The sequence below is a fragment of the Podarcis vaucheri genome, assembly GCF_965113315.1.
Source record: "Podarcis vaucheri genome assembly, chromosome: 10".
Taxonomy (NCBI): Eukaryota; Metazoa; Chordata; class Lepidosauria; order Squamata; family Lacertidae; genus Podarcis; species Podarcis vaucheri.
The window spans coordinates 62,334,218-62,353,148 of NC_138748.1; the positions used below are offsets into that span (position 1 = coordinate 62,334,218).

Genomic DNA, 18,931 nt, shown 5'->3' on the forward strand with positions numbered 1-18,931 from the left:
TCCTCAAACACTCTGCACTTCAATCAGAAGAAAGCCGCACTCGCAGAACTCAGGCGATGCTGGATTTCGGCATCAATGTTGGCCCTTGTGGAAAGTTAACTGCCTAGGTAGGAGAAGTGATTGACATTTTCCAACGTTACACCATTGAGTTGGATTTGTGGTGCTTCAGAGGGGTTATTTTGTACTTTTTGGTGCAGCACTTTGTTTTTTTGGATGTTGAGTGATAGGCCAAGCTTTTCGTAAGCTTCTGCAAATATATTTAGAATGGTTTGGAGGTCATCCTCTGAGCATGCGCACACTACGTTGTCATCGGCATACTGAAGCTCTATGGTGGAAGTTACTGTAACCTTACTCTTTGCTTTCAGCCTGCTCAGATATGAGTGCTTTAACTGGGTTAAAGTATGTGAGTATGTGGCCCTAGTCTTAGAGTATATTGCTGGGCTGTGGCTGAAAGCTTATAGCTATCACTGGCCTGCGAGCACTCCAGTTGGAGAACAGTCTTTACCAAAGGTGTCATGGGCTTTGAAGACACTCAAACTCAAAACACAAGGGGAAAACGTGCTAAGAGAAGGCATGCTTGGCAAATCCACACCGTGATCAACTCCCACCCGGAAACCTATGTCCCCACTGTGGAAGGACGTGTGGTTCCAGAATTGGCCTCCACCATCACTTACGGACTCATTGTTAAAACCGTGTTTATGGAAGACAATCTTACTTGGCTACGAGTGATCGCAGAAGAAGATAGCTATGTAGACTTTCCCATCTCTGGGTATCTTCCTCCCTTCTTTCCTGCAGCACAGTGTTACATGTTGCTAAATTTTAGGAGCTTGGCCTGTTTCCCCCCAACGTATTGTGATGCCATATCCAGGCCAATACATTTGAAACTGGTACGAACTGCAGTAAGAGAGGGATTAGGCTTCCCCTGTGTCTCAAGCTGTCAGTCTGACACCTTCTGCCATCACTTGGATGTAGCTGAATGGCAGGCGAGATCTAGCATCTTCATAAGGAAACTTGCCAGGCCTAAGAATGTGATTAAAACCCATCCTTTTATTTCCACAAATCTCTCTGCCTTCCCGCACGCTTGTTTATTTGTTATTGTTCTGTTTTTGAATTATGCACATAAATGGCCCTTCGCACTATTTAAGATTTCCGGGGAACCACGCAACCAATTTTGCTGCAGCACAAGTAATAATCGTAAATCGTGTTGCAAACTCGGAACACACATTTGCAAACAAGATACGGAATTTTCGCAATATGTATTTGAAGGAATGCCACACGTCCCCGGAAATCATGTGCGACAGCATGCCTGTGATATCTGATGTTGACTTAGCTGTGCATTAACTTTCAAAACATTCTGTTTGGAGATCTGATTATTGCAGCGTTCAAATTATTCAGATTACTACACAACTAGGTAGCCCTGTTCAGGGAAGTTTTTAATGTATGACATATTAGTGTATTTTTGGTCTTTGTGGAAGCTGCCCAGAGCTGCTGGGGAAACCCAGCCAGATGGGCGGGGTACAAATATATAATAATAATTATTATTATTATTATTATTATTATTGGTGATATTAGGGAAGGGGCGTAGAGAGAGAAGGGAGATAGGGTTAGTGCAGAGATTTTCAACCTTTTGGAGTCCACAGCTCCCTTGACCAACTACATTCTTTCTAGGACACCCCTGTGGGGCTCAGGAACCCAGGTATGGCACCCCTCACCTGCCGAGCTAGCCGCTCCTCACCCTTTTTTCAAACTCCCTCCCTTGTGGAGCATTCCCCCAGCCTCCTCTCCTCTCCCCTCTCCTTGGGAGTCCTCTGGGCAGCCTCTGCAGCCACCCCTGGTCTCTCAATTGCCTCATCTCCTAGCAAGCAGCACCCCCTGGCCAGCCCCAGAGGCACATTCGCCTGCGGAGCTTGTAGCCAGGGCTGCTGCAACAAACAACCGTGCAAGACATGAAGAGGCATCAGAGGAGGGAGGGAAAGAGGGACAGAGACCAGTGTTTCCTGCGGCATCCTTGACCATCATTCAAGGCACCCCAAGGTGCCATGGCACACTGGTTGAAAACCTGTGGGTTAGTGGATTCCATTTAGATTTTTCCCCACCCCTTTTGTACAATTTGATTTACTTCCTGATGAAAATGTTCTCAAAGCGTCTACCTTTAACAGGGGAGCACATCAGCACATGTTTTCACAAGGGAAGCAGCAAACCCATTGTCAGCTGCAGCTTGAACTGGGAACTTCATGGTTTGAGGCTAGGAGCTAACTGAGCAAATTGCCCAGCACTCCATGTACCCAAGCCCTAGACCCTTTGTCAAGGAGTTTGGCTTCATCCAGAAAAGCTGCAGCCTTTTATGTTCTTTCATTGGACGGACGCACCATAAATAACCCACCCACCCCATAAACTCACAAATCCAGTGCTCTCTGTACATTCCAGGCCTAGAGGACAAGTGATAGGGCTTCTGGGCAGAGGAAATAATTACAACAAAAAGCATTAGTGGCATTTTCAGCTTCTTTAATACATTCCCAGGGAAGTTGCGGTTGATGGAATGAATGTTGAGCCATTTTAGACATGTGCGGCACTGCTGAGCGACTGAGTCACCCTATTGTTTAGTAAACAATTACCAGCAAAGCACAGTCTGCGTCCTGACTTTCTGTTTACATGAAAGCAGCTACTCCCTATCCTGTGTGGGCTGCAATTTTCATCCCTCTCCATATTTTTTTTAAAATGCCACCCCTCCCATCTAAATGTTAACCCCTTGATTCCAAGGACCTCTCTGGTTCAGGAGAAAACAAAGGCAGCCAGATAAACACTTTTACACAGCTTAGGTTTTAAGAAAGCGATTGTGTGTGTGTGTGTGTGTGTGTGTGTGTGTCATCCTTTGCTTGCAGTGCAAAACAGTTAAGTGCATTCAGCTCCCATTGATATGGGGCTTCAGTGAATAGTACTGTGTACGTGGCTTGTGCCAATTCTGTTTTTCCAGCATAGCTGTCATTTATAAAATACCAGGTTTGTGTGGAGGGAGGATTTGCATATTGTTGCATGGACTCTTCTTCACTGGACGTTTTTAATCAGAGGTTTGCTGGCCATCTGTCATGGATGTGATTCCTGCATCCATATGGATAGCTGAGATTCCTGCACTGCAGGGGGTTGGTCTAGATGACCCCGGGGGGTCTCTTCCAACTCTACAATTCTAGGATTCTATGAACACTGGAAGGAGAGAGAAGCCCATTTTAGGGCTGATGGGTGAGTTTCGCCCTTTAGTGCTGTGGTGTCTCCGAATGCAGCACTCTCCCTACTGCAAAATGAGGGCGATAATCTACCTTATAGGGTTGTTGTTACGGTGAAACTCATCAATATGTGCAAAGCCCTTGTACTGTGGTACCTCGGGTTAAGTACTTAATTCATTCTGGAGGTCCGTTCTTAATCTGAAACTGTTCTTAACCTGAAGCACCACTTTAGCTAATGGGGCCTCCTGCTGCCACTGTGCCGCTGGAGCACAATTTCTGTTCTTATCCTGAAGCCAAGTTCTTAACCTGAAGCACTATTTCTGGGTTAGCGGAGTCTGTAACCTGAAGTGTATGTAACCCGAGGTACCACTGTATAAATAACAAAAGGAGATAAACTCACAACCAGGTATGAATAAGAACCAGATTCAATAGGTCAGTGTCAACTGTGCTTGGGGGCCGCTTGGAGTCTGAAGAAAGCATTATTTATTGAACACCGAATGGATCTTCTTTTTCGAACCGATCTGCTAAAAGCTTTGCAGCCAGGCTTTCAAGCCACCCATGTTCCAGCCAAGAGCAGGGACCAGAGAGAACACTTTAAAACTAAGCTGTCATACAATTCCACCCCAAAAGAGGTCTGAAAATAAGGTCGGAATTTGTTTCCCTCTCCCCCTCCCCACTCGCTTCTCTTAAGTCTACTTTTAGCTCCTATGGGTGCCTTTTTCTTTTCTTTCTTTTTTGGATAAGCAAGGGAGAGTTTAAGCGGCTGAAGAAGGAACTGGTTTGTGGTGGGGTTTTTTTTTTCAATTTTAACTTCAATACAAACAAGAAAAGCGGGTCTGGGGTGGGGGCAGAAACCTCCTGACTGATAAATCTTAGTTGCATTATAAATAATCTTTTGTCTACTTTGGTGGTCCGGGGAGTTTATATAATTGGAAGGTTAAAGCCCTTCTTTGTTGCTATTTCCCTGTTCACTAGAACAGTCGAAAACAATAAAGCGGGGCCACCAGAACGAGGGCTAACAATAACCGAGTCAACATTTGAAAGTCTCACTCTATTTTATCATTTCACGCATGGGTTTTATAGCTCTGTAAACTACATTTAAGCACATCAGAGCTCAGCCTGTTGCAACAACTGATCCTGTTTCTGTTTTATGGCATGTTTTTCTGCACAACAGTCATTGTCAAGGCAATGGCCAGAGATAAGAGGTGGCACAGTCCATAGTGTCATAGGATCATCAAGTTGGAAGGGATCCCTGAGAGTAATCTAGTCCAGCCTCCTGCAATACAGGACTCTCAACTAAAGCATCCATGACAGATGGCCAATGTTGACCTGGTGAGACACGTTGAGTGGTCCCTTCCACAGCTTGGTTATGATGTCCAAAAAAGAGAGGAAAACTAGGAACATAGGAAGCTGCCTTATAGTGAGCCAGATCATTGGTCTGCCTAGTTCAGTGTTGTGTATGCTGACTGACAGAAGCTCCCCAGGATTTCAGTCAGGCCCAGAATGCCAGCACCCCAATGATAACTCACTCATAGTCCTCATGAAAGTGCACCAGCACTTTAGTGTGAATTTCTCCCAATACACACATTTTTGGGTTTTTTGTTTTGTTTTTTTAAAGATATATTGTATTACATTCCCCCCAAAAAAAATCCCACATAAACATTCCAGTACACAATAGATTTTTCTTTTCTTTTGTCAACATCCCATCCAATTTTCCATGGTGTTTGTTATTTGTCCCCCTTGTTGCTCTCTGTCTTCCCTCTCTTGGATCATAACAATAATACAACAATCTCTCATGCCTTCCTGCTCATGAATTCATCATAATATTTCTTTAAATAGTCCAAAAAAGGCTTCCATTCTTCCATGAAGCAGTCATCATACCAATTTTTGGTATGCAATTTCTAATGCAATGCAATTCAGTATGCCATTTTCACTAGTATATGCATTCTTACATGCAGTTTACCTAAGTGTGAACATTCTTGTACACACCATTTGGCTGGACAACTGCATTGCAAAATTCAGAGAGGTGTGAATTTTGAGGGATGGCTGTGTTTCAGCTTGCACATATTTTTCCTCCAGAAAGTGCAAGGCTGTGTACAAATTCCTAGCTTAAAACACAGCTGGGTCATTCTTTTTTTAAAAAGATGGATCAAATCTGGCTTGAGAGAAAACCCATCAAAATGTAGCATTTCATGAGAAACGACAGGCTAGATATGGATTGTGGATAACATCATGTGTACACCCCTTCCTCAACTAGCATACTGGATGCAGAGTAAACAGGAGTGTGCCCACAGCCTAAATTTAGTAGGCTTGCCTTTAGAGTGCAAGCTGATTTGAATTTCCCCCCTACCCCTAGTTGCAATACAGCCTCCTTTGTGCAGACTGGAAGTCAGGCTTCGCCAGACCTCAAGGATTCCCACCTCACCAACCCTCTCCCCACAGTCATCTCAGCTTGGTCTCTCTCACACACACACACTCACACTGCATTTGGCAAAAGGCAGAGAAGAACATGAGGTTGGGGAGCTGTGTCTGAGCCGACACTTTTTGGCACTCTCTGGGCTGGCTTGCAGCCCCACAAGTGTGTGTGTGTGTGTGTGTGTGTGTGTGTGTGTATCATCTGCAAGGCAGCAAATGTGAATGAAATGTATGCCTGCTTTTGGAAGAGGGAGTGGAGATGGCAGGGGAAGGAGCCGAGTACTGTGGATGGAGAGCTGAAATGAAATTTTAACCTTGAATTACGCAGTCAGAGAAGAGCTTTCTGGCAAACAGAGTTCACAGCTCTCTAGGATTTTGCCAGCGCTACCCTGGCCAAGAGAACGTTTCGGTGGAGGAATGCCACTGTCAGCCTTGCATCCACTTGGCCAAACCCAGCTGTAGAGTATTACCGCGCTGGGGGTGTGGGGTAAGGGGTGTGGGGAAGTAGGCACTTGAATCTTGAGCCATCACCCAGTTAGGCTGAAGTACTTGTGTGTGCATCCAGCTAATTCTCCTGGAAGAACTAGAGAACGAAAGGCCAATTCAGCGCTATGGCGTCCATGCAGAAGCTGCCGGCAATCGCTCCTGTGAGGCAGGGTTCCACATGGCAGCTGTTTCGCTTGGAAGACACTTTCCATATGGTTCAAGCTAATCGTTTGGAGGCTCTGCTCTCCATTCCTGGAGGCCACCAGGAGTGTGCAGTGCTGCTGTGGGGAATCTCTCAGTGGGGAGGTCAAGCCACATGCTCAGCAGCTGTCAAAATGAGTGGAAGGTCTTGCTCACATATTCATCCCAGCCATGAGCTCCCGTGTGGTGGGAACATGCACCCCCCCCCCAAGTAATGAAATTGCAAGTGATCTCAGCTGCAAATGCAATTCCCTCAGTTTCCACAATCTTTTCATCCTGGGGACAGGATTGCAGAAATCAAGGAAATCTTGCACACCTAGGGCACACAGAAGGTCAGTGATTCGAATCCCCGCGACGGGGTGAGCTCCCGTTGCTCAGTCCCTGCTCCTGCCAACCTAGCAGTTCGAAACCACAAAGTACAAGTAGATAAATAGGTACCACTCTGGCAGGAAGGTAAACGGCGTTTCCGTGCACTGCTCTTGTTCGCCAGAAGCGGCTTAGTCATGCTGGCCACATGACCCGGAAGCTGTACGGCGGCTCCCTCGGACAGTAAAGCGAGATGAGCGCCGCAACCCCAGAGTCTGTGGCGACTGGACCTAACGGTCAGGGGTCCCTTTACCTTTACCAAGGTAGTACATGCTTTCCCACAGCTCCTGCCCTCGCCGGATAAGGCCTGGAACTAGGGCTTTTTCCAAAATAGAAATTTCAATATAAATTTGGCAAAGAGGAACACCTCAGGAGTTATGGGGGAAGCCAAAGATGTTTTCAATGGGGAAAAGCCATAGGCAAGTGCTGGAGCCCAGTTAGAGGTTAGAGCATTGCAGGGGAGTGAACTAGATGGTTCTCAGGGCCCCTTCCAATGCTTATGATCTTTTGGAACACCTGGGAGAGAATTCCCCCCTACCTGAAATCCTGAACTTCTGCCTGACAATGCTGAACTCCGTGGATCAATGGCCTGACTCACCCTAAGCCACATTCCGATATTCAACAAGGCTCAAGAATCTTCTCGCAGGTGTTCAGCATGTTGGCACTTACACAAATCCATGGGTCCGTTCTACATTGGCCACACATGAAATGCACTGCTGGGCCTCAGAGCCTGAACAGTGCCAGTGGGTAGGATCAGAACTGCTTTTGTGTGCTAACATGCAGTGTGAACTAAACCATCTCCCTACAAATAGAGAGCTGCAAATAGCGGCTACAAATAGTCTCAAGGCCTGATCCACATTGCAAACAGTTAAGAGTTTCTAATAGTTTCGGAAATGGCCATGTTCCAGCCAGCCAGCTATGATTAATGGGTGCATTTTGATGTGCAAACTTGAAACCGTTGTGCTTCCCCCTTTGGAACTGCTAAATGGGTTTTGCAAGATGAAGGTGGGATACCCCTCTGTCAGCGAGCTGCGGTTAATTTGTGTGTGGGCAGGGACAGGAAAGAGGATCCTCTTCCTTTGTTGACAGAGTGATGCCATGAACATAAATTGAAATATCCTCCTGGAAACTGCGTAGCCCAGCAGATAGGAGATTGCCACCCACCTCTTTCTTCTTCTAAAGCAAAACAGGTTAGCTACTGCTTTTGTGCTTAATTTTGCCCTGGCTCCATTCATTATATGGCCTTTTTGATTAGCACTATGCCAAAGCCTGCCCTCCAGTTTTCCAAAAGTTTCCCACCACAATTCCTTGTACTTTCCTCATTCACAGGGTACTTAGAATTTATGAGGGTGTGTGGTGGCTGAGCCTGGTGTTTGGGCATGTTTCTTTCCATTAATGCAGCGTTTCCCAGTGTTTGGGCTTTTGGACTACAGTTCCCATCATCCCTGACCACTGGTCCTGCTAGCTAGGGATGATGGGTGTTGTAGTCCAAAAAGAGCTGGAGACCCAAGTTTGGGAAACTCTGCATTAATGTTCTCTCCAGTGCTGCACCATCCCCAGGTGCATGCAATACCTGATTTGACAAAGCCCCATCTGAGGAGCTACTTCCTGATGGGAGAGCTCTGTTGCACTCAAGTCCCACTTTTGGGCTTCCCATGGGCATCTGGTTGACCACTGGTGGGATAGGATGCTGGCTTAGATGGGCATTGGCATCCAGCAGAGCTCTTCTTACCTACTTTTGCTCCTGGTACGTTTCCAGCAATTCAAAGTGTTGGTGCTCACCTTTAAAGCCCTAAATGTCCTTGGCCCTGTATACCTGAAGGAGCATCTCCACTCCCATCATTCAGCTTGGACACTGAGGTCCAGCTCTGAAGGCCTTCTGGTGGTTCCCTCGCTGCGAGACGTGAAGCCACGGGGAACCAGGCAGAGGGCCTTCTCGGTAGTTGTGCATGCCTTGTGAAACGCCCTCCTATCAGATGTCAAGGAGATAAGTATCTATACAACCTTTAGAAGACATCTGAAGGCAGCCCTGTATCAGGAAGTTTTAAATGTTTAAAGTTTCGTTGTGTTTTTGTATATGCTGGAAGTTCTGAGCATTTTGGGGGGGCAAAGTTGTTGGGATTTTTTGTTGTTGTTTTGGCCAAAAGTAACATCGCCAAAAATGGCACTGCCAACATGGGTTGCCATACGTCCAGATTTTTCTGGACATTTTGCTGATTTACACCTGGACACTGCTTCTGACAACGGTATTCCGTGTATCTCCGTAAAATTTCGGACTTATGGCAACCGTACTGGAAGGTGCCCAGAGTAGCTGGTGCAACCCAGTCAGATGGGTGGGATACTATTATTGTTATTGTTATTATTAATTATTACATTTCTGTGTTGTTAAAGTGGAGAGTGTGGTCGCATCTGGCTTCTATGCTGAGTGCAGAAGCATCGGGATGACTACTCTTTTACCTTAAAAATAAAAATAAACAAATTCATACTGATTTCTCTAACGGTAACAGGTGACAGGAAAGAAAGGTCCTATTCTGTTAGAGTAGACAATTCTGGGACAGAGATAGCAATATAAATAACCAATACAAGGCAGCTTCCTAAAACGTTCCAAAAATATTTATACCTTGCTTCAAAAACCCACAAATTAGGCACCAGCCACTAAACCCTAGCAGAAAATATTACAATGCAATCCGAACAACATAAATTTGAGGGCCAAAGCAGATGAGACATTAAGCCTAGTTTGTTACATATGAGTGAAGTTTATTACATAGCAAGGGGCCTTTTTGTTTTATTGGGTCATCACTCTAACTCTGCATCCTGGAAAAGACGATGGTTCCTTCACAGAGTATCTGCATGCAGAAGGTCCCAGGTTCAAAATGGTCAAAGGCCTGGAAACGATGCCTTATGAGGAACGGCTAAGGGAGCTGGGCATGTTTAGCCTGGAGAAGAGGAGGCTAAGGGGTGATATGATAGCCATGTTCAAATATATAAAAGGATGTCATATAGAGGAGGGAGAAAGGTTGTTTTCTGCTGCTCCAGAGAAGTGGACACGGAGCAATGGATCCAAACTACAAGAAAGAAGATTCCACCTAAACATTAGGAAGAACTTCCTGACAGTAAGAGCTGTTTGACAGTGGAATTTGCTGTCAAGGAGTGTGGTGGAGTCTCCTACTTTGGAGGTCTTTAAGCAGAGGCTTGACAACCATATGTCAGGAGTGCTCTGGTGGTGTTTCCTGCTTGGCAGGGGGTTGGACTCGATGGCCCTTGTGGTCTCTTCCAACTCTATGATTCTATGATTCAGTCCCTCCAAGTGGGGCTGGGAGAGACCTCTGCCTTAAACCATAGCAAGCTGCTACCAATCAGAATCAATATTGCTGAGCTGTATGAGCCAAATGCCTGATTCTGTCTAAGACAGCTTCCTGTGTTCCTACTTGAGAAAGGAGCAGTGGCATCAGGTCCCAGGTTCAGTCCCTCAGGCAGGGCTGAGAAAGGTTCCTATCAGGGAGCCCTAGAGAGCAGCTGCCAATCAGAGCAGGAACTACTGAGCTGGATGGAGCCATGATCTGACTCGATATAAGCTGGCTTCCTATGTTCCCCCACCACCGTCCGTCTCGTTGACTAATGCCCATATAAACTACAGTGCCGAACTGAATTCAACAACCCGGAAATGCTGTGGCAATCCAGCTTGAGACTCACACGCCGCAAAGCCAAAAGTATTGTTCATTACTTATGCCTCTTGAAAACTTTCCTGTTCCTTTCACTCAGACACCCTGCTACGTCACGGCTGAGCTTTCGCTCCCCTCTTTGATTTAAAAACCCTTTTTAATTTATGGATTGCCGTGTCCTCTGCTTTAAAAACTGAATAACTTGTTTTGCTCACGAGGGTGTTCTTGCTTTTGTTTTGCTTTGGGGTTTTTTCTTCTTCTTCTTCTTTTTCTTCCTTTAGCCGCATTCATTTCGTTCAGTGCATCAGCCGCAGCAGAGATTGGTTAAGTGCGACGGCTGGGCCTCCTCAGCCTTGGAGGCCGCTCTGTTGTTTTATAATTAAAGCTTTTTGCAACTCACTTTTCACCTCCTCTGCCCCGCTGCCAACTCTCGCATGCCATCCCTCTCCCTTTGCTCAGCACCGAGATTGACTGAAGGTTCACTTAAGTCATGGCTCAAAGGGGCATAACGAAAGCATAGCTGACTGTTTTGACATCGCTCGGCTTCAGAGTGACAGCCTCTGAGAATTATCTCAACTTTCCCTTTGATGGCGACTAATTGAATTATTTTATTATACTGCATGTTTTAGTAGTGGGGGGTTAGGGGTCGCCTTGTCGCTGAAACAGAGTCTCCGGTTCCTCCCCCCTCCCCCTTATCGCTCCCACGTTCTGCGGAGAGAGGCAACCGAAAGCCAGGCAGGTTGAACTGTGCGCGGCTTGCGAAAAGGAGGGCTGCCTTTGCTTTGCACATTTCAGTTCTGCAGCACCACAGCACTCCCGTAACTGGGTGTGGAGGGGGAGGAAAGCAACATTTTCCAGCGGTGATGAATGCAGGTATTGCACTCAGAGAAAGGTGCAGGCCCTAGCTAGCCTCTTCCAAGGCCCCACAGTGGAGGCGTCGTTCTCCTCCAAGCCAAGTGCTGGCCACTAATCCTGGCTACACAGTGCTTTCGGCTATAGGATTTGCAGGAAAGCCATGTTTGTAAACACACTGCAGGCGCATTCCCGAGCTCTGAGCATGCCGTGGGGTTTGTGAGGCTCCTCCTTGGTCTTGCTGGGCATAACCCGTTCCCAGAACTAGACTCTGAGCATGGTCTCTGGTATAGGTGAGGAGTGGTGGTTGTGTGGAGGGGGGAGTGGTTGTGCACAAAGCAAGCCTCCACAACGTGTGAACCACGAAGCATGCCACAGCCATGGAGCGCAGCGGCCCAGGGGTTGCATAAATCACTGGCGTGCTGTATACAAATTTGCAAGCTTTCCTGACCTGTTTTCTTTGAATCCCACTCTGTCTCTTTAGTTGCTCTGTTTAGTTGCTGTGCTGTATTATGGATTCTATGTGTTTCTTTAATATGCATTTTTACCTATCCTTACTGTCATATATATTTCCCTTCCTGGACTCTCACACAGGATCTTTCCTTGTGTAGCAAGTGACACTGTTCTCATCTGTTTCCTATCACCTTTTGCCCTCTGTTTGTTGTCTTGAGGATGATAGTGTTTCTCCACTGCTATTGGGTATATTTTTCCCCTCAGTTCCCCATCCCACCCCTACAACACCCGAGGTGTTGTTCAGACACCATCAAATAGCCAAATCTTGTTGGCTTCATTGTACCAAATAAAGGAGATTCTGACTGAAGATCAGGAAGAACTTTCTGGTGGTGCAAGATGTCTGACAGTGGAAGGGACTTCCTCAGAAGGTGTTGGACCCTCCTTCACTGAAGGTTTTTTAAGTAGAGGTTGGGTGGCCATCTGTCGAGGATTGTTTAACTGTGATTCCTACATTGTAGGGTGTTGGACTAGATTCCTTCCAACCCTACAGTTCTATGAAATAAGAGGAAAATGTTTCTTGCCCTTAGCCTGGAATGTTGTGGGCGAAACAGTTTTAAGGAAAATGGATGAGAAAGTGATTGTCACAGTGATGAGTAGGGTGAAAATTTCACCTATTTGTAAAGTTACTCCTGAAAAATCATCAGAAGGGATTGTTGCCGTTTACATCCTGTGAACAAGGTAGTCATTTCTGACTCAGAGTTATTTCCTTTGGCTATTTTCTCAGTTGCCTTACTTGCATCTCAAACAAGGACAGGGATAAAAATTAACATCAGGAATGGCCCTGGCATACTTTTAACTTCCTATCAATGTTAAGTTTTACAAGGTTTTTCAGAAGTATCCATCGGGCCCATCAGGAAAATTAGCATCTTAAATTGCCATGTGGGTTGCTAAACTAAACCCACTTTTCAGTGCACTGAATTCCACCAGAAACATTTGAACCGCTTGTGGAACATGCTAGCTGAGCACTTGCAATGTGTGTCAAACTAATCTGAATTTCACAAGCTTACTCATCCTCGGCTAATAAAGCTGTATTTTAAAATGGGAGGAGTGAATGTTCAAGCCATGATACTTCCAACTCATAAAACCTCCCAAAAATAATTGTGTTATTCTCCCCCCCCCCCCCCATCCCTTCGGGCATTCACCCCACTTTCATTTACTTTTCCAACCCAAGCATCTTCTTCCTTATTTTCTAACCCTCCTTCTCTGGGGAATCTTGCAAATTACCTATGAACTTTGTGGTTCCATTGCGTGTTAATAAAAAGACTCCTTTGTGCCCTCTCTTCTCTCCCCACCCAGGACAAAACGACACTGGAGAACCTGACTCAACAGTTGGCAGTCAAACAGAATGAAGACGGGAAGTTTAGCCACGCTATGATGGATTTCAACATGAGCGGAGACTCTGATGGTCAGTAGCGGAGCGCCTTGCCTTATTCCCAGCTGTGCCTGTACATCCACTGCCCGGTGGAGAGAGAGCATTGATCTCCTTGGTACTTAGCGCAGGGCGAGGAGACACCCACTAAACAAAGCTGGCGATGTGCGAGGCTGAAAGTCTGTGGGTGAATTTTTCATGCTGTCATAGTAAACGCCATTGCCAAGGTTTAGACCACGTCTCTGGCTCTGTGAAGATGAGATGAAAGATGCAAACAGAAATAGGTTTCGGAGGAATGAGATCAGTTGCAGAAGTGATCAGTTAGCAGAACCCATTGGCCACAGGACAGGCGCACTCTGGGGCTGTAGAAGCTGTTTGAGTTGCACAGACCTTGTCTGTAGTACTGCAGAGGTGTCCGTGCATGAAAAGACCATGAACAAGCATTTGTTGGCTTGTTACATCCGATTCATACATGACAGGGCAGGGGGTTAGATGTTCACCAGGGTGGTGAAGTGGTTAGAGTGTTGAACCTGATTGAACCTCCGTTGCTGTTCAGCCATGGAGCTCACCATGTGACTTTTTGGCCTGTCAGTCTAACCTACTTCACAAGGGAATTGTGAGGATAAAATAGAGGGGCCACGTACACTGCCATGAGCTCCTTAGCAGGAAAGCTGAGATATATCTTTGTGATGCTGCCAAAAAAAAAAGGCCCTTCACTGTTAGGAAGCAAAGCACTGCCTAGTCCTTTGGTGGAATCACAAAATCACCAGCAAATAAATAAATAAATTCAGATGGTGTTTCAGAACGGATACCCTCCCCACCCTCATCCCAAGATAAAAGCCTATAGCACTATCCTGCATTATGTGGAGACAGTGTAACCGTGGGTAACATTCCCATGCCCCACCTCTTTTACTGAACTGGCTGGCGATTCCCTGGGAGGAGCAGAAGAATGGGGATGTGTGGGACCTCATTCCACCATGCACTAAGGAAGCATTCCCTATGGAGACCCAAGTTGGGCAGTTCTTTCCCTGCGGAAAAAGAGAGGAAGGGAAGACTGTGCAAACCGGAGGTGTGTACATTTGGACCTCAGCGTTGACTACCATCAACAACTATGTTTAGGTGATTATATGGTGGAGGGAAAGCACGCAAGTGCCCTTATCCACCATGCCATAAAGCTGTACAACAAATACATGTCATAACTGAGAAATTGGGAGATGCAGGACTTCATGCTGTAGTGACGAACCCTCCCGAGTACGATTTAAAGCTATGCTTGAGGAGGCAGCTTATTAACAATGAAATATCCTTTGTTCCCTGCCTTTTCTGCCCTCCCACCCCATCGTTTTAGGAAGCGCAGGTGTCTCAGAATCTCGGATTTATCGGGAGTCCAGAGGGCGTGGGAGCAACGAACCCCACATCAAGCGCCCAATGAATGCCTTCATGGTATGGGCAAAAGACGAGCGGAGGAAGATCCTGCAGGCTTTCCCGGATATGCACAATTCCAACATCAGCAAAATACTGGGTAAGGCAATGAAAAACAGGAGCAGCAGTTCTCCAGCAGGGCTCTGTGGTTTGGAGTGGGCGTCATATCAACTGGACACCCATCTGGTTCCGCAAAAGCCATTCTGTGCTTAACTCAGAACGAGGTGGCAGAATTCTGGACTGCACCATTTCGTAGCGCAGCGAGGTGTCTCCTAAATGAACTGTGGCCAAGATGGCCAAGAGACCATCTTGTCCAAATGTAGCTTGCAGAACGGCCATGACTTTGCACTCAGATCAGTATCTGAGGCTTCTTCCACTTTCAGAAGTGAAGGTGGGCCATTTTGGGTGTTGGATATGGGGTATGGCTTCTTTGGGGTTGTGTTTTTTGTCTTATTAATCTTTGTAGCTCAAGGGTCACCCAACATTTGGGCCAGTAGGCACATCTGGAATTTTGAGGTGGTGTTGTGGGCACCAGCCACAAAATGGCTGCCATGGGGCATGGCATGACACAAAATGGGTGCCATGCATCAGCCACCCCATCAATAGGGGAGGAAATGTGCTCCCATCAGCCACTCCTGAGCTCACTCACAAAGAGAAGCTCTTTGCACTTCTTTTATTTAAATGATGGGTGAATGGATGTCCACTCCTGGCATCTAATGAAATGTGGGCATGTTTAAGGGGGCGTATTCAGCATAGGAGAGGCTGAGCCAGTGCAAACAGAACCTGAGGAGAAACAGCAAAAATTCTCTATTGTGCTGAGGTTTTTTGAGGAGACAACTAATGTGTTCTTTCATGAGTGCTGCAGAAGGCACATTGGTGACCCCTGTTGTAGAATTTTATGTGGATTTTACACAACATTTTGATGTTTGTATTATTATTGGGGTTTTCCCCCAACCCGCCTTGGGACCAAAATACAAGATACTGTTAGTAGTAATTGAAACGCTTCTGAAAGTTCCTCTGTGAGAAAAGCTGTTTTTAGTAATGAACATGAGAAAGAGGACTTGGCTACACATTTCTCTCTAGAATGTGAGTTTGCAGTTTTCAGGGAGTTGTGTTTGATCTGTTGTGTGTGCATCCTTCCCATAATCTGTAGCTGTGCAGTCCACAATTCTGGCTTTTCAAATGTGTAAAGGTAAAGGGACCCCTGACCATTAGGTCCAGCCATCACCGACTCTGGGGTTGCAGCGCTCATCTCGCTTTATTGGCCGAGGGAGCAGGCGTACAGCTTCTGGGTCAAGTGGCCAGCATGACTATGCCACTTCTGGTGAACCAGGGCAGATCACGGAAACACCATTTACCTTCCCGCTGGAGCAGTACCTATTTATCTACTTGCACTTTGACGTGCTTTCGAACTGCTAGGTTGGCAGGAGCAGGGACCGAGCAACAGGAGCTCACTCCGTCATGAGGATTCAAACCTCCGACCTTCTGATCGGCAAGTCCTAGGCTCTGTGGTTTAACCCACAGCACCACCCGCATCCTTTCAAATGTGTAGGTTGACTCAATTTCACACGGGCAAGTTGGCCGCTGGAGAAATTCTGCTGGGAGGAGGATTTGTGTGACCACTGTTGGATTCTTCATTCTACAGATTCACAGAGGCCTATACATTAGCTGTCGGTTATAGATGGCAGGTAGGGTGGCTTTAATAGGGCACCTGAATTGACTAGATTAGTGGGAAGAAAGTGAGATAAGGAGTCTACATTTGTTCCCGGGAAGATAACACTTGCATATGCTAGCAGAAGGGATTTAAAGGCAGTTAGTGGCTGTGAGATTAAGCCTATGAGTCAGGAGGAAAAATAGTTTGGCTGGGTCTTTGCATTTAAGAGCTGTCCTGATTAAACTTACCTTTAAGCAATCGTCTTCAGGAATTGGTCAGATCACCACAAACATCATCTCCTCCACTTTTCCATACAGAAAGTACAAAGGGGACTTGGATGTTTTCTCCCCATCTTAACTGATTGTTTGGGATAACAACCTCCAACAGCACGCTGCTAATTCATTCCACTTAAAATAGGCCCTTGAGCCGGGCTGACATTTTACTCAGTCTCTGGGGGATCCGCGTTGACATTTTAAAGGGCTTCTAAGCATTTTATAATACCCTCCAAATCTGGTTTTAATAAACCATTTCGGCTAAGAAATTTAACATAAGGAATCACCTTTTACTGTTTAGCACTAGGCCAGGCCAATGCGGGGAAGGAGGGAAATGCGGCGAGCGTATCGCGAGCATCTTTTTCCGATTAAATATACAGTACGTGGAGTGTAACATGCAAATCCATTCCAGATTCTCATAGAGATGACAGCCCTGCTTAGCTCTCAAAACTTCTTGCACTCACTGTGAGTGAGTGGCGAGGTCTGAAAGCAAGCGAAAGTGAGAGATTGCTTTCCTTTGAAACATCAGAGGATAAAGGGGGGAATCTCTTCCTCCTCTGCAATAAAGAGGGGGTGAGGCGCTCTCCTCTTCCCCTGATGGAAATGTTGGAAAGGTCCCTTCTGGGCTGCCAAAGGCCACTTTTTGAACTCAGCAGGGAGTTCTCTATTAACTTGGGGAAGGAGAGGGAGTTGGAAGCTTGCAGATCAACCAGGTACTCGGGTCTCTTTGCAAGAATGGCACAGTTGTTCTAACTCACCATCGTCATCATTCTTCCTTCTTTCTGGCACTGGGGTCAGGTGTCTGAAGTTTCACACTGACTGTGGGTTATGTGAGACTGTTGCTCAACCAGGCACTGTGTGTGTGTGTGTGTGTGTGTGTGTGCACGCGCACACACGCTCTCTCTCTCTCTCTCTCTCTCTCTCTCCATGGCTCCAGTACTACAGTGCTATTCTATCCTGGGATTAAATTTTGACACTTTTGATATTATGCTCTGAACGTTTAAAAAAAAGGGGGGAGTACCAATGCATGGATTTGTTAGCAAAGTCATCTGTGCACATGTTTGTCACCCATCTGTTCATTGGTACGTAAACTGGTGCATCCGATTTTTATTTCACTTTTTGCAAAAAGGAAGAGAGACGGCTTGTTAAGGAACCTTGTTGTCATTTTTAAGAAGTGCTTCAGTCTCTCAGTGTTCCCACTCTTAGTCTTTAAGATTCTCTATCTTTCTCTCTCTTGTGTGAGAGTGTGTGTGTGTGTGTTGCAGTTAATTGGAAGAAAACTAAAACACAATTTTCTGTATTCAGCCATTTTTATAGGAGTGTGAAATAGGAGGCCTGAGCTAGCTGGGATCTCTGAATGTTAAGCTGTTTCTCCTATTTGGGAAGTACAGTATGCTGATAACAGCACACTTGCCTTATTTGCACGCAGCCAAAACAGTTCACCAAAAGTTATATTGCAACAATAAGCATTAATTAAAAAACAAAACAGTTGCAATGAAACAGAAAGACTGGTGTGTTTGTTTCAAGGAAGCCGTAACTGGTTCTTCTCCCCTCCCTGCTCATAGTAGGGCCCTTCGGAAGCCCCTGTGCTGGCCCTTGGGGGAAGGCCACTGCTGGGATCAATGGATGTGGAAGCAGCACTTTACAAAAGAAAAAAAAAGAAATGCCCTTGCCTCAAGAAACTTGGAATCTAAATGTCAATGAAGGGAGAGAGCCACAGGTAAACAAGGGAACAACAGGCGCTGGCGGACCTCTGTATCCTTAGACCAGCCTTTTCTAGACTGGCATTAATTGGTTAAATGCTTCATGGGAAAAGTGGAAGAGAGATACGATGAGGCAGGTTTGAAGCCTCTGCTGTGCCTTAGCCTATGTATTTGTCAGCCTAACCTACTTCGCAGGCTGGTTGTGAAAGGAGTTGAGATAAGAAAGATAAAGCTGCAGTCGTCGTCCCCACCCCCACCCCCCCCGGGGATAAAGGTGGGGGAACTCACCATGAAGTTTGATTGCTCGTTTATTGCCGGCCCAGTCACAGTGCCCCCCCCGTCCCCCGCCAAGGTAGTGGCTAAATGTAAGATGTAACTAATAAACTCAAGCAGACGATGATCTGGATTAGAAATGGCCACCAGTTTATTGATTACAGATTATAGGTGGATTTTTGGCTCAGGTATTGAGTGTATATTCATTCCAGCCTCCTCCCCCAGACAAGAAATAATTATTACTTAATTTTAAAATGGTAAGGTAACTCAGTTCCCCTGAGTTCCTGCTAAAGGGGGGGGGGACACCCCTGTAAAGCACTTTGGGTGATTGAAACATGCTATGGAAATAATGAGGGACGCGGATGGCGCTGTGGTCTAAACCACTGAGCCTAGGACTTGCCAATCAGAAAGTTGGCAGTTCGAATCCCCACAACGGGTTGAGCTCCCGTTGTTCAGTCCCAGCTCCTGCCCACCTAGCAGTTCGAAAGCACGTCAAAGTGCAAGTAGATCAATAGGTACTGCTCC

General features: G+C 46.2%; 1 protein-coding gene across 10 annotated transcripts in view; it reads left to right on the forward strand.

Moving 5' to 3' along the window:
* The window catches only part of SOX5 (SRY-box transcription factor 5), a 783,822-nt gene that overhangs the window by 750,815 nt on the left and 14,076 nt on the right, over positions 1 to 18,931 (forward strand). For all 10 annotated transcript variants that reach the window (XM_082238845.1, XM_082238846.1, XM_082238847.1 and 7 more), the window contains 2 exons: positions 13,013 to 13,121; positions 14,431 to 14,604. In XM_082238845.1, coding sequence (XP_082094971.1) covers positions 13,013 to 13,121; positions 14,431 to 14,604 — 283 coding nt within the window. The remainder of the gene's footprint in view (positions 1 to 13,012; positions 13,122 to 14,430; positions 14,605 to 18,931) is intronic.